This window comes from Podarcis raffonei, chromosome 3 (genome assembly GCF_027172205.1).
Source record: "Podarcis raffonei isolate rPodRaf1 chromosome 3, rPodRaf1.pri, whole genome shotgun sequence".
NCBI classification, from domain to species: Eukaryota; Metazoa; Chordata; class Lepidosauria; order Squamata; family Lacertidae; genus Podarcis; species Podarcis raffonei.
In genome coordinates this window covers 59,660,866-59,674,012 of record NC_070604.1, presented here as the reverse complement: position 1 = coordinate 59,674,012, position 13,147 = coordinate 59,660,866, and the positions used below count along the sequence as shown (strand labels likewise).

General features: G+C 41.0%; 1 protein-coding gene across 8 annotated transcripts in view; it reads left to right on the top strand.

Annotated features, from left to right (window-relative positions):
- The window catches only part of PTPRK (protein tyrosine phosphatase receptor type K), a 334,736-nt gene that overhangs the window by 245,507 nt on the left and 76,082 nt on the right, over window positions 1-13,147 (top strand). For all 8 annotated transcript variants that reach the window (XM_053381865.1, XM_053381864.1, XM_053381866.1 and 5 more), the window contains exons 9-11: window positions 5,143-5,252; window positions 7,230-7,431; window positions 11,334-11,433. In XM_053381865.1, the coding sequence (XP_053237840.1) occupies window positions 5,143-5,252; window positions 7,230-7,431; window positions 11,334-11,433 (412 nt within the window). The remainder of the gene's footprint in view (window positions 1-5,142; window positions 5,253-7,229; window positions 7,432-11,333; window positions 11,434-13,147) is intronic.

The window sequence follows — 13,147 nt, the reverse complement described above, 5'->3', positions numbered from 1 at the left end:
TAGCTCTCAAAGCAGGTGTTGAAAGAATTCTTAGCTGTGTTGCCTGCTTGAAAATTATGTTTACATGTTCGTGTTAGCCTGTGAATAGCTGCCCATTAAAAAACAAAATGCCCAGACATAAATGATAGTCATGTCAGCACATATCAGTGTAAATAGCTTACATGGATTTTTGTTTAAGTGCTTTGCTTGTACCAACCTTTAATATTGGAGAAAGGGGATAAACTCCAATTTGGGTGTGCAATGAGTAGCTTTAAAGGATAAGGACTCACAAGTGGCTGATAGACAGGTACAAAATGAGCCTGGTGCCTGGCAAATTTCGATTGCTAGTAATAGTGACAGGCAAGGCATGTGGGAGGGGCTTTAATGCATGAGAAAGAAGGGCTGATGAAAGTCCATAGGTGACTCTTTGGGGGTACCCATTAATGCTGGTACTAGCGTTACATCTGAACCAGGCCTAAGAAATTTCAAAGTTGTTGAGAAATGGAAAATGGAAAAATATATGTCAGTGCTTGTTTGTCTCTAAATTCAGAGTCATTTCTACAAATTCATGTTTACAGTGCTGTGTTCTTACAACTCACTAAGTAATTATATCTGCATATATTGAGATTACTGCCTTAAAATATCCTTTATTTACTTCTGCTAACAGCATAACTTTATTTACCTTATTTGAGGGGTAATAAGGGACACTTTATATGTTTACAAAGCTCTTTAGTGATTATCCTTTTTATGAATCTAAATTTTCAACAAATTAAAACAGCATTAAATGAAGTTCCTAATTAGATGGAAATTACAATATACAGAAGTAGCTTAATGCTCATGTAGTCAGGTTTGTGACTAACTGCATATTCAAAATGCAGGAATATTGGCAAATGTGTATCTCTTAAAAGCCTTGTGCCTAAGCAGATTTGCACATTGCACCAGGGTTGCTACCCTGGAATGCTCCGAATATTATTGGACTCCAGCTCCTGTCAGCCCCACGGCCAGTGATCAGAGATGATAGCTGTAGTCCAGCAACAGCCAAAGGGCACCGGGAGCCACCCCTGTTGTGACCAGTGCCTCATGAAGTACAAGCAAAATACCCTGTTCGCTTCAATAGAGAGGGCAGCTTTATATGCTCAAAGAGATGCACTCATAGATTCAGAGTCACATGAGATACTGGATTGGAACAAGTAGCTATAGGGGAAAGTTGAATCGTCAGTTGTTCCAGCATCACACCAATAACCTCAACTAAGATGTGGTATAATCAACAAACCATGGTTTCAGATCATCTGGCACATCAGAATCAACCCATGTATTGTGCTAACTGGAGTTTGATGCAGTGTCTGAATCGATAAGGCATTGATCTGATTCCAGAAGCCACTACATCTAGATAGGACTCCTGAGCAAATGGAATAATAAAGACAAGCTGTTCTAAACCAGGTCTGCCTGGTAGTTTAGAACCTTCACCTATGGCTGATACACAAATCATTAACTGAATTTAACCAAAGAAAGGTTGGAGAGAGAGGTGTATATGATGTCAGGATGTAGAATTTGTAAGTATTTGCTAAAATGTATAAATAAAGGGTGTGGCATCCATTCACTCATTTAGAAGAAAGCGCATAATTGCTGTCAGTTTTGCAGGTGAAGTGACTCATAGCCCCAAATGAAACCCTGCTCCCATATGGCGGGGTGGCAAATATTGCCCCTTATCTCAGCTGTGTGGGCTACAGTTGGGAAGTGCTGCTAAAAAAAAACCCCTCTCCCATTACTGGCATTTGGGTAATTGGCACAGTTGATTCAAGATGACATCATTGGATAAATGGCCTTGAGGTTCCTCCAGTTGTACACGGACCAAAGTTTTAAGAGACTGAAAGTTTTGCTCTATCCCTGATACATGCATCACTTGGCCTAATTTCAAAAGCCCTCTGCATGTGATCAGTCCAGCTCTCTGGCAAGAGTGACCTGTCCCTCCCCAGGAGAAAGAGAATAGAGTGACAGAGAGGGAGAGAAGGCGGTGGTTGGCCCTGGCCTAGCCCACCTCTCATACTTGATGTGGGGGGGACTCCAACCCTGTACTAAAAAATGGGTCCCCCCCATTCATACACACACACTCCAACACATCTCATTTTAGTTGACATTTTATTTTAGCTATGGCCTGAGATAGGTAAAGGTAAAGGTACCACTGCCCGTACGGGCCAGTCTTGCCAGACTCTAGGGTTGTGCGCCCATCTCACTCTATAGGCCGGGGGGCCAGCGCTGTCCGCAGACACTTCCGGGTCACGTGGCCAGTGTGACAAGCTGCATCTGGAGAGCCAGCGCAGCACACGGAACGCCGTTTACCTTCCCGCCAGTAAGCGGTCCCTATTTATCTACTTGCACCCGGGGGTGCTTTCGAACTGCTAGGTTGGCAGGCGCTGGGACCGAGCAACGGGAGCGCACCCCGCCGCGGGGATTCGAACCGCCGACCTTTCGATCGGCAAGTCCTAGGCGCTGAGGCTTTAACCCACAGCGCCACCCGCGTCCCATGGCCTGAGATAGGTGACATTAAATTAGGTTAATCTTCATGGACCGCAGCCACATGAAACATTTGACAGTGAACATATTTTTAACAAAAAACAAACAAACAGAAATTATAATATTGTATAAGTATGAATCTATCTGATATCTGATGACTTATGTTCTGGGTTCAGAATCAAAGTGTCCCTAATGTGTCTCTGAATAATGCCCAATTTCTTTTCTGCAACCTAATCTGTGTTTTTGACAAATTGTAACACAGTGTTACATTTTATTTATGTCTTTTTTTGTTGCTGGTAAACAAAGATGCAAATTATACTAATGCGCTGTTTCCAGTCAACTCTACTTCCGCCAACAAAATATATTAATCCCGGAGTGTGGAATGTGAGCTGGCTGCTGGTTTCTTTCCCTTGGGGTCCTTAGAAAGAAATGTGGGGATACAAGGAAAGACATAAATCTCTTGCAGGCCCAATATTGCCATCTCCAGATGTTCAAAAATCTGTGATTTATATACGTACAAAAAAATGTATAATACAAATGTGAAGTTACATTATTTTACATACTGGGATCTTCAGGTGCTCGTATAACAACTCCACATTTCTAGCTATTGTATGCCCTTTATTTATTTTCTGAAGCCAAGCCTTTCTGCTTTTCTCTTTTTATTTCTCATATCAGATATCCAGCAAAGAAGGCAGGGAGTTGATCAGAAAGGGGGCTCTAAATAATAAAAACTCTTTAGCACTTGTGCTTGGAAAAAACTATTGGAGGAATAATAGGGAGGCTGCTCAAGAGATACAGTGTCTAGTAGAGATGCGACAAAATGAGCTTTGAGCTGAAAGACAGCACGTTGCTTACAGATAGTGGAGACCTGGCTGCCCCTTGTTATGTTTTATTATTTTCAGTTCCAAGGAGAATAGGGCAAATGTGCACCCAAGTGTAGGTACATGTTTGTACTATTAGCAAAGAGCTCTCTGCCTGCTAAGTCTGGAGCAGAGTTGAGGACCCAGTTAGCCAGCAGATGTGGTTGGACTAACACTCCCATCATCCCTGACCATCGCCATGCTGTCTGAGACTGATCTGAGTTGGGAATCCAACAGCACCTAGAGTTCCACAAGTTGTGCCCGTCCCTGGTCTAGAGTCTTGCCATTAAGAGGGGAATTTTGCAACAAATTGATTCTTCTGTTACTTTGGAACTTTGGACTTCTAGGGGACAAAAAGAAGTGATTTGTAGCAGAGCTGAATCACGTATCTTTATCTGAGCTAACCAACCAGTTATTTAGCTGCTGGATTCTAGGCTCTCTGTGGGGTGATGGTTTTCAGTCCAGCAGTCTTGTATTCAGTTGCAAAGCACTTTAGTTGGCCATAAGCTTGCAGCCTTAAATAACTCTGTTTGTAATGAACACTCAAGCATTGTGCATACTATAATCATGTTCATTTGCTAGACACATTTCAGTGCAGTCTGTCATGTGCACATTCAACTGCCAAAGGATGTCTATCACCTGGGCTAGGCCCTGTGCAATATATGCTCCATTTGAATTGTAGACAAGAGAAACACAGCACTGCCATAGAAAACAGAAAGATGCCTACAGCACATCAGCAAATGCCACAAAACAGCACAGGGGGACTGTCAAGGGACATCAGCCATCATCTCTGCTTGAATCTTTGTCAGTATTGTGAAGCAAAGAATAGTAGTCTTCAGTTGACTGATGGGTGAATATAACTCATGGAAGCGGAGTACAGTGGTACATCGGGTTACATACACTTCAGGTTACAGACTCCGCTAACTCAGAAATATTACCTCGGGTTAAGAAATTTGCTTCATGATGAGAACAGAAATCGTGCAGCAGCAGTGCGGCAGCAGCAGGAGGCCCCATTAGCTAAAGTGGTGCTTCAGGTTAAGAACAGTTTCAGGTTAAGAGCAGACCTACAGAATGAATTAAGTTCTTAACCCGAGGTACCACTGTACTTGAATCTCATCTGTGCACCTATGGACTTTTTGCTTCATGAATTTATTTTTAATTCACCAAATTAATTTGTTTGTCCCAGGGGCAGCATATTATTGTTAGTTTCATAGAATCTGAAATAATTCTGACAGTTGTGTTGGACCTCTTGATATTCCCTACTGCTTATAGTTCATTTGATTCAATGGCTTTGTTTCTGCCCATTACAAATTTGCAACATGTTTTGGGAACAAATCTTTCAGAAAGGTCATATATGGAACTCATTGCATTTTAAGGTTTAAGAGTGTGAGATTGAAGGGGAATAATTTAAAAGGTAGGCTAATACAAGTTTAAATAGAAGTAACTTGTTGGAGCTTTCTTAATATCCCCCTCCCCTTTGCATTGTCCCACACTTTCTTTTTAGATACACACCTTTGCCAAATGATCTGCTGATAGTTCCAACAGGCTGTAATGTGGCTCATAATTCACCTGTGGAATTTCAAAGCTGACTCATTTTGAACCAATTTATTCATGGTCCAGGCTGCTATTTAAACAACAATCCATACATTCTCAAAACCAAGCTGCCATTTAATGTGGCTTGATTCTAAGCCCAATACTTATTCATTTGAGGGGGTTGCCTTTATCTGACTTTTGGGATGATTATTTGGCTAACACCTTTAAACCTGGATGTTTTTTGTTTGTTTTACAGTGCCTGGTCCTGTACCAGCAAAATCACTAAAAGGAACTCCCTTTGAAGACAAGATCTTCCTAAACTGGAAAGAACCTATGGATTCAAATGGGATCATCACACAGTATGAGGTATTTTTTAAAAAAATGGCTGCGGTGTCCTGTGTTTGGAGTATGCATGAGAATCTTGGGGATAATACGTACATTTTCCCTAAAACTTTAAACTCTGCTTCATTCTTCACTGGCATGCTGGTCTTCAACTTAGAGTGTGCCAATGTAGTTGGCCTGGAAAATGTCTCCAGTCAAAATCACCTGGATCCATATTCAAAACTGGCTCCGAGGAATCCGAAAGAACTATTTCTTCCATTACTTTGTAGGAATAAGATATGTTATAAGTTTGTCCCTTCTTTTGAGTCTCTTTTTGGTGCATGGGAATTTAATGATAAACTTAATCTTTTTTTTTTTAAGTGAACTCTTTTTCTGTGCAGAACAGTAAAGTATATAATCATGTGAATCTATTCACGGTGCTGTCCACACAATGACTGACCTGAGCCTGAAATCAGTATGTCATAATAATCCTTAAATTAAATTACAGAATGGTTGAACTGTTGTGATTAAGAAATATTAAGAACTCCTTCTAAAATTATATAATGATACAGGCTTGCTCTGCCAATAGACTTTTAATAAATGATGAAACCTAGAGCTTAAATTTGTAACTTTGATTTAGATCTAGTAGCATTAATATATAGCTTTCCTGAATCATGATTTAATGGAGCCCTGTCCAGTGAAGGCTACAGGTAATATATGTGAAAATTTATTAACAGAAACCTGACAATTCTAGTCTTCAAGGTAACGTGTTTTTCCCCTTCAAGAAACTCTGAATGCAAATTCTGGTGATTCAAAAAGCAGCAGCAGTGGTTTGATGAATGAGCCCTTGGGGAAGGAAGGGAAAACAATAATTTTGCACCAAATTTCCTGTGTATCTATCATACTCTGAACTGGGCAGCCTTGACAATATTACTTTTCTGCTTAAAAAACAAATTAAATACTTACACGAGGCAGTTAAATGCCATCATATTTTACATGACCTAGCATATTTCTGCTTATCCTCATTAGCACTTTACATTCTTGAATTTCACCACTATACTAATGAAAAAGCTCAGTATATCATGGGTGGGCTTGAATACATACATAGTATTGCTTCACTATATTTAAGTAGAAATTTTTAACAGAAAGAGAGGAATGAAGGAAATAAGCAGCTGTCTGCCACTTTACGATAACAAAGCAAATAAGAGGGCTTCCTGCCTTCACCTGGATGACAAGATTTGAAGTAGATATCTGATTTTTAGAGAAATTAGAGAAAGCCCACACAACTTGTGCTCAACAGCCACAGTAGCCTGGGGTCAGAGGACAGGACTCAATATACATCTAAATTTTGCCACTTGCCAAGCTGCAGGCAGCATGATTGGTCCAACGTTGTATATAGTAGGTCCAAGGGATCGTTTTCTGCTGAAGGGCTGCATCCCCTGGTGATGAACCTTTGGGGGCCTACATATCTGATGTGCCAGAGGTAAAAGTGGTTGAGGAAATGGATGCAACTCTTCCTGTGTATAGTGGACTATATTCCAGCCATGCATGTTTCTATTCATGCATGCACACACACACACCCATCCAGGCAAGTAAGAGGCATGTTTACAGTTAAAGGACAATTTCCAATCAGGCAAAAGTACTTGAGGATGATGCAGAGCAGGGCTGCTGAGGGAACATGATCTGGGGAAAGTCCTGGGAGCCAGAATTAGAGGCCTGTAGGATCTGGTGTTCCCTATTGTAAAGCCTTAAATTAGTGAAATGTAGAACCATTTTGTTCATCTCATAAAAATTATACAAGCCAAAACATTTTTTCTGATGTTATAGATTGATTTACCGAGCTTACAGAGAGCCAAGGTGGAGAGATTGTCGTGTGTCCATTGCCACTATATGCTAAGTTTGGATTTGAAAGCAAGGTTCTTTCGCTGAAATCCAGAAGCTTAATCTAAACGTTTCACTGATTCTCAGAAATTCCTTAATCCTGCCAGGGATCCTGCTAAGACTCTGAAATTGTTTCCACAGGTCAGTTACAGCAGCATAAGATCATTTGATCCCGCAGTTCCAGTGGCTGGGCCAGCTCAAACTGTGTCAAAGCTATGGAACAGTACACATCATGTCTTTTCCCATCTACATCCCGGGACTACCTACCAGTTTTATATAAGGGCCAGCACAGTGAAAGGATTTGGGCCAGCTGCGGCAATCAATGTAACCACCAATATTTCAGGTAATGGCAAGCACACACACACACAAATATTTTTCATATTCTTACATTTGTTTTTACATAAATTGTTCCCCCTTCCCTTCAGGGAATAGTAGCAAAACATGCTGGCTGCAGTCAAGAGAAGATAATTGGGTTTAATTAAATATGCAAGGAGGGGATATTGTGAATGAGAGTGCAAGCTGCATCCCATTCCCCTTGCTCTGTGCATGTTCAAGGGTGATTATCTGCAGTGGGGAAGCCTCCTTTGTTCATGGAGGTAACTGCATGTTTGCAACCCTGATACTCCAGGCATGGGAGCCTCCACGACTACTGGAGGCTTGCTTGCTGAAGACAATTGCCCCTGAACATGTGGACTATGATTGAGATGGAGGGCAGTGTAGAGAGAGAGAGAGAGACCTACTGCACTCATGCAATCTCCCCTCCTTGTGTGTTAACTTAGTCTCCATAATATAGGGGTCGCTAACGCAGTGCCTGTGAAGGCAGCCTTTGGTGCCCCGGGATAAACCAGAATCCTCAAATTCAAAGCTTTCATTTTTAAAAAAATAAAGTTTCTACCTTTTTTAGAACTTGAGGTATGATGCAAAATTTACTTGTCCCTCCCGTGCTCCCTCCTCACCCCTCTCTCTCGGTCCACCCTTTCAGAAATTACTTTGCACTCACCTGAAAAATTCTAGCAGAGGTGGGAGAGAGGGAAAGGTATATATATGAAGCATGCATGTATAAGAGAAACACAGAAAGATGTCTATGTGTCTGTGTTCCATATGCATGTCTGCACTCTTTAAGAGTGAATGTGGTATGGCCACCTTATATATTTTTTGCCTGGTGCTGGGAGACAAATTCTCCCTGTTGCTCTTAGACAGCAACAGCATGTGATTATATGAGTGTGTGTGTGTGTGTGTGAGAGAGAGAGAGAGAGAGAGAGAGAGAGAGAGAGAGAGAGATTGTGCGATCTCCACAATTGGGACCAGCAGGACATAGCTGACTTCTTGTGGCAAGCCTATTGTTCAGTTTGGTCCCCCCTCCCCAGAAAATTTTGTGCTATGCCACACCCCCAGGCCATGTTGTCCCTGGTGCCCACAACACTTTCTCAAATTTAATAAATGTGACCCCTGCACAATGAATGCCTGAAAAGGGTTAATTAGTGAATGGTAACAGATAACAGAGTGTTTTGCACAGTGCTCTGCTCAGGTGGGCAAACACTTAGAAAGGAGATTATATACACAGTCTGAAACCCACATGAAGTAATTTGGATTATTTTGCATCCTTGTAGAAGAATCTCCAACCCTCTTGTGCAGTTACACATACACACAGAATCATAGAGGTGTCGGATTATTTTGCATCCTTGTACACCTTGCATCCTTGTATACACACAGAATCATAGAGGTGTCGAGGTGGAAGGATATGCAGGAATGTTTTTGCCCAATGTGGGGCTCAAACCCATAATGCTGAGATTAAGAGTCTCATGCTCTACCAATAGAGCCATGTTCACAGTACTATTTATATAGCATGAGCTGTGTGTTTAATTTCATTTATTTTACTGAATAATGGAAATTGGTTTAGGATGCTAAAATCCAAACCGAGATGCATAAATGAAAGTAATGCACCTCTAATTTAAGGTTGTCCTTCGTTTTATATTAAACTTTACTGTGTTTGCTATCTTTTATGCACGACACAAAATAGGTAAGTAGTGTTTGCATATGAGTAATATCAAACAGGAGGCTAAAGCACCCACAGTTCTTCAGTAGCCTAGCAGAAGGTTCTGGGCTTGTTTGGAAACCCTGAGCTTTGTAGAGCTCCTGGAAGTGAGTGCTGGAGTCCTGGGAAATGAATGCAATGTGTTACATCAGCTGCTGTTTCTCTGTATCATCAACATGGCCGTTAAGGGACACACACATTTTGCCACGCCGATACAGCATTTTGATTTTGGGCCAGGTTGCTATACATTATTCACTTAAAGAGCATGGGATGTGTACTAGATCCAGCTATGTTGGGAGATTTTCATAAAATGTTCCTGCTTTTTCATTCTCCTACACTGTGCCATGGATTTAATGCGAGGGTGGAGAACATAGTGCCACGGATGATGTTGGACTTCACATTCCATCAGCCCCAGCCATCATGGCCAGTGTTGAGGGATTGCAGGAATTGTAGTTGTAGATAGGAAAGTACCATAGCTCAGTGGTAGAGCATCTTCTTCACATGCAAGAGGTCCCACGTTCAATCCCTGGACCCTCCAGGTAGGGCTGGGTGACACCACTTTATGAAGTCATGGAGAATTGGTGCCAATCATTGTAGACAATACTGGGCTAGGTGGACCACTGGTCTGACTTACTATTGGACAGCTTTCTGTTTCCCTGTGTAATCTGAGAAGGTTATGGAGACACCATGTTAGTTTAGCCCTGAACTGATACATTTTGAAATAATTGGGCTAGAATCCAAAGAAGCGCTAAATCTCTTGTTCCATCAGTGCAAGGATGGAAATCCTTGTGCTTTCTAGGGGTTTATAAAACATTCTTGAGCAAATTTGGGAACACTGTAGGACATACGGAGTGAAGGAGAAAGTCCTGTTGTGCAAGCAGAAATCTTTGTGCTAATGGGACATAGCAGGATGTTGGTTATCACAGCAAGAAATGAGACATGGGACCATGAATGACTTCTGTATTCAGAAGGAACAAGTATTGACTAGGCTCCCATGTGTATGGCAACTGCAAATCTTATTTTTTTTCCTGTCGAATACATGCCGAAATCAGTTCATAATGGCAGTACAGAGAGGAGATAGCCTGTCTCTATGGAAAGCTGTATAAGGGTTAGAAGAAAGTCAGAAGCTGCTTGCTGTTGAAATGCAAGATATCCTTTCATTTGAATAGTGGTTCTTTATCACCTGGCAGCCTCAACAGAAAAGTGATTCTGTTTCAAAAGGCTGGGATTAAACACCAGGTTTCTAGAGATGAATAATTTAGGAAGGATAGATTCAAGTTTTCAGAAGACCTGAAAAATTATAATTACCGTATATACTCGAGTATAAGACGACTTTTTCAGCACATTTTTTATGCTGAAAAAGCTCCCTTCAGCTTATACTTGAGTGAGGGTCCTTGTCGTTGGTGGTGGAGGGGGAACGAGCAGCCTGAAAGCAACCCTTTCGGGCTGCTTGTTCTTTCTCCGCCGCTGCTGCCACCAGCCTCTACCTCTTGGCAGCACCCTAGGTAGGCAGGGGGACGGGAGGGGCTGGGGGGGAGGTTTGTGGTGTGGTAAACTGGCTTATACTCGAGTCAATAAGTTTTGCCAGTTTTTTGTGGTAAAACTAGATGCCTCAGCTTATATTCGGGTTGGCTTATACTCGAGTATATACGGTATTTTACCATGTACAACTGTTAATTCTAATGTCTTTCATCCTGAGCTGCCATATCACTGTCATGTCATTTCATAATTTCAATCAATTAAGTGGGGGCGGGAATTGATCATGGTAGAACAGTTTATACATAATATATACACAGTTCCACAATATGCTCCTGCTGTTACTTGAGGAGTATTTCTTATGCAACATTTGTTGAAACACTGAATAAAAATGGTCATGATTTCTTCAGATCATAAGTCTACCCACAAGTTTTTTCACTGAGATTATTTCCATTCATTAATGTACGCAAATATTTATATACCACTCTTCTAGTCATGATGCATCTCCCAGAACAATTAAAACCAATATGCAGTGCATTCCAGAAATACAATAGTATTCTTCATCATCATCATTCACTTTCTTCACAAAAGCGAATCAAAGTAATTTATATAAACCATAAAACACTAAAACAAGCAACCATCTGATCACAATTGAGAAATGTGATTGTTTGTACATTGTAGAAACTGGTAGAAAAGCTATGTGTTTTGGCTGATTTTATTTTTCTTCTGATTAGCTCCCACATTACCAGACTATGAAGGTATTGATGCATCTTTCAATGAAACAGCTATCACTGTGCTCCTGAGACCAGCACAAGCCAAAGGAGCTCCTATCAGGTAAAAAACAACCAGCACCACAATATGCAAACCATTCTATAGTTAAAGCCTATGGCTAAACATTTAGATCTGGGTAGCCAACTACTGTCCCTCCAGAAGTTGTTGGACTACAACTTCCATCATCTCCATCTAGCATGGGTAGTGGGCAGAGATGATGGGAATTGGAATCCAACAGCATCTGGAAGGCCACAGGTTAGCTACCCCTGATTAGATAATAAAATAATTTTCCAATTATCAGTAATCTTAGCTATTCAAGGCCTGATCCATTGAAAGGCTTCTTTGGTTTTGTCAAGTTCTTGTTTAATTATTTGATCTTGTACTACTATTAGCATTTGTGAAATATGGAAGATGCTCAATCCAATGCAGATAGGACTTGACATTTGAGTAAACCTGCAACCCTTATATGGTGATATGTTCCTGGTTCAGCAGTAAAAGACTTGGGCGGTCTAGGTTCAAGTCCCCTTCTGCCATGGACATGCCAGGAGGCTATGGGCCCAGGTGATGTGTCCTGGCCTCAGTTCCCTGTTGTTAAAAAGTAGAATAGTGGTGGGGATACATATGCATCGGGGATAATGCTCTGCAACCACACTTGCCAGAAGAATTAAGAAAATTTGCACAACCTTGTTTGCATATGAAGCAAGATGCTGTTTCTTGCTTCAGCAAGTTCTTAGACATGACTTCCGTAGTCTGGATATCTCAGTTTAAAAATCTGTGTTTCACCTCTAGACGATGTGGCGAGCGTTGTTTTTGTTTAATTTTTGTAGCTTTTGATGTTAATAGTTTGTGTTTCTATTACTTGTTTATTTTAAACTAATATCCTGCCCTTCTTCCAAAGGAGTCCTGGTGGCAAACACAGAAAAGTTAAAACATTACAGTGAAAATAAAATGAAAACATATGGAAAACCTTTATTTATTTATTTTTTAAAAGCAACTGTTAAAAACATTTAAAAACATTTTTAAAAGAACCACATACCCTCACATGTAATGGTTTCAAACTTGCCGGGAACATAGTCTTTCAACCTGGGTAAACATGAATGTTTTTATGCTTCTCCTGAACATTGTTAAATGAGGAAGACAGAGAGAAGCACCTTGCCAGGGAGTACATTCCACAAATGGGGAGCTGCCACCAATAAGGCCCTGTCACTGGTCAACAATTCTGTATTCAAGCTGCTGTTTAAGCATTGAATGTAAGCCATTGAATATGAGCAAACCCCAGAGCTCTTCCATATGAGGAAGAGACCCTTATATGAGACACCCTCCTCACACAGAGGAGCTTTTTTATGGTGCAGTAGTATCTGCTCCCTATTTACTATGGCACTAATTTCTGCTCTTTTTAAAACAATTATCTGGCTTAGCTTCAGGTTACTTAGTTGTGGCAAGATAAGTCCCAGCTGACGTTCTGAAAGCAGAACATCTCAGGATGCATTTTTGACAGCCCATTTCTATTCTCGATCTCTCGGGAAAATGCCAATGTTAAACAGTTCAACAAACTTACTCAATTTAAATATGCAGCATCTAATTATGTGTTTTAGGAGTCAGCCTTCCTGATATAAATGCTCCCTTGTATTCCTTGCCTGCTTTGTGCACATGCCTCTTGAAGCAGATGTTTGGGTAATCCAATTCAAATTTGCAGGTGCCGTCAATCATTCCTTAAGATGCAACATGCGGCGGTAGTCACAGCTCTAATCATGACATAATCGTGTCTTGCCTGCCA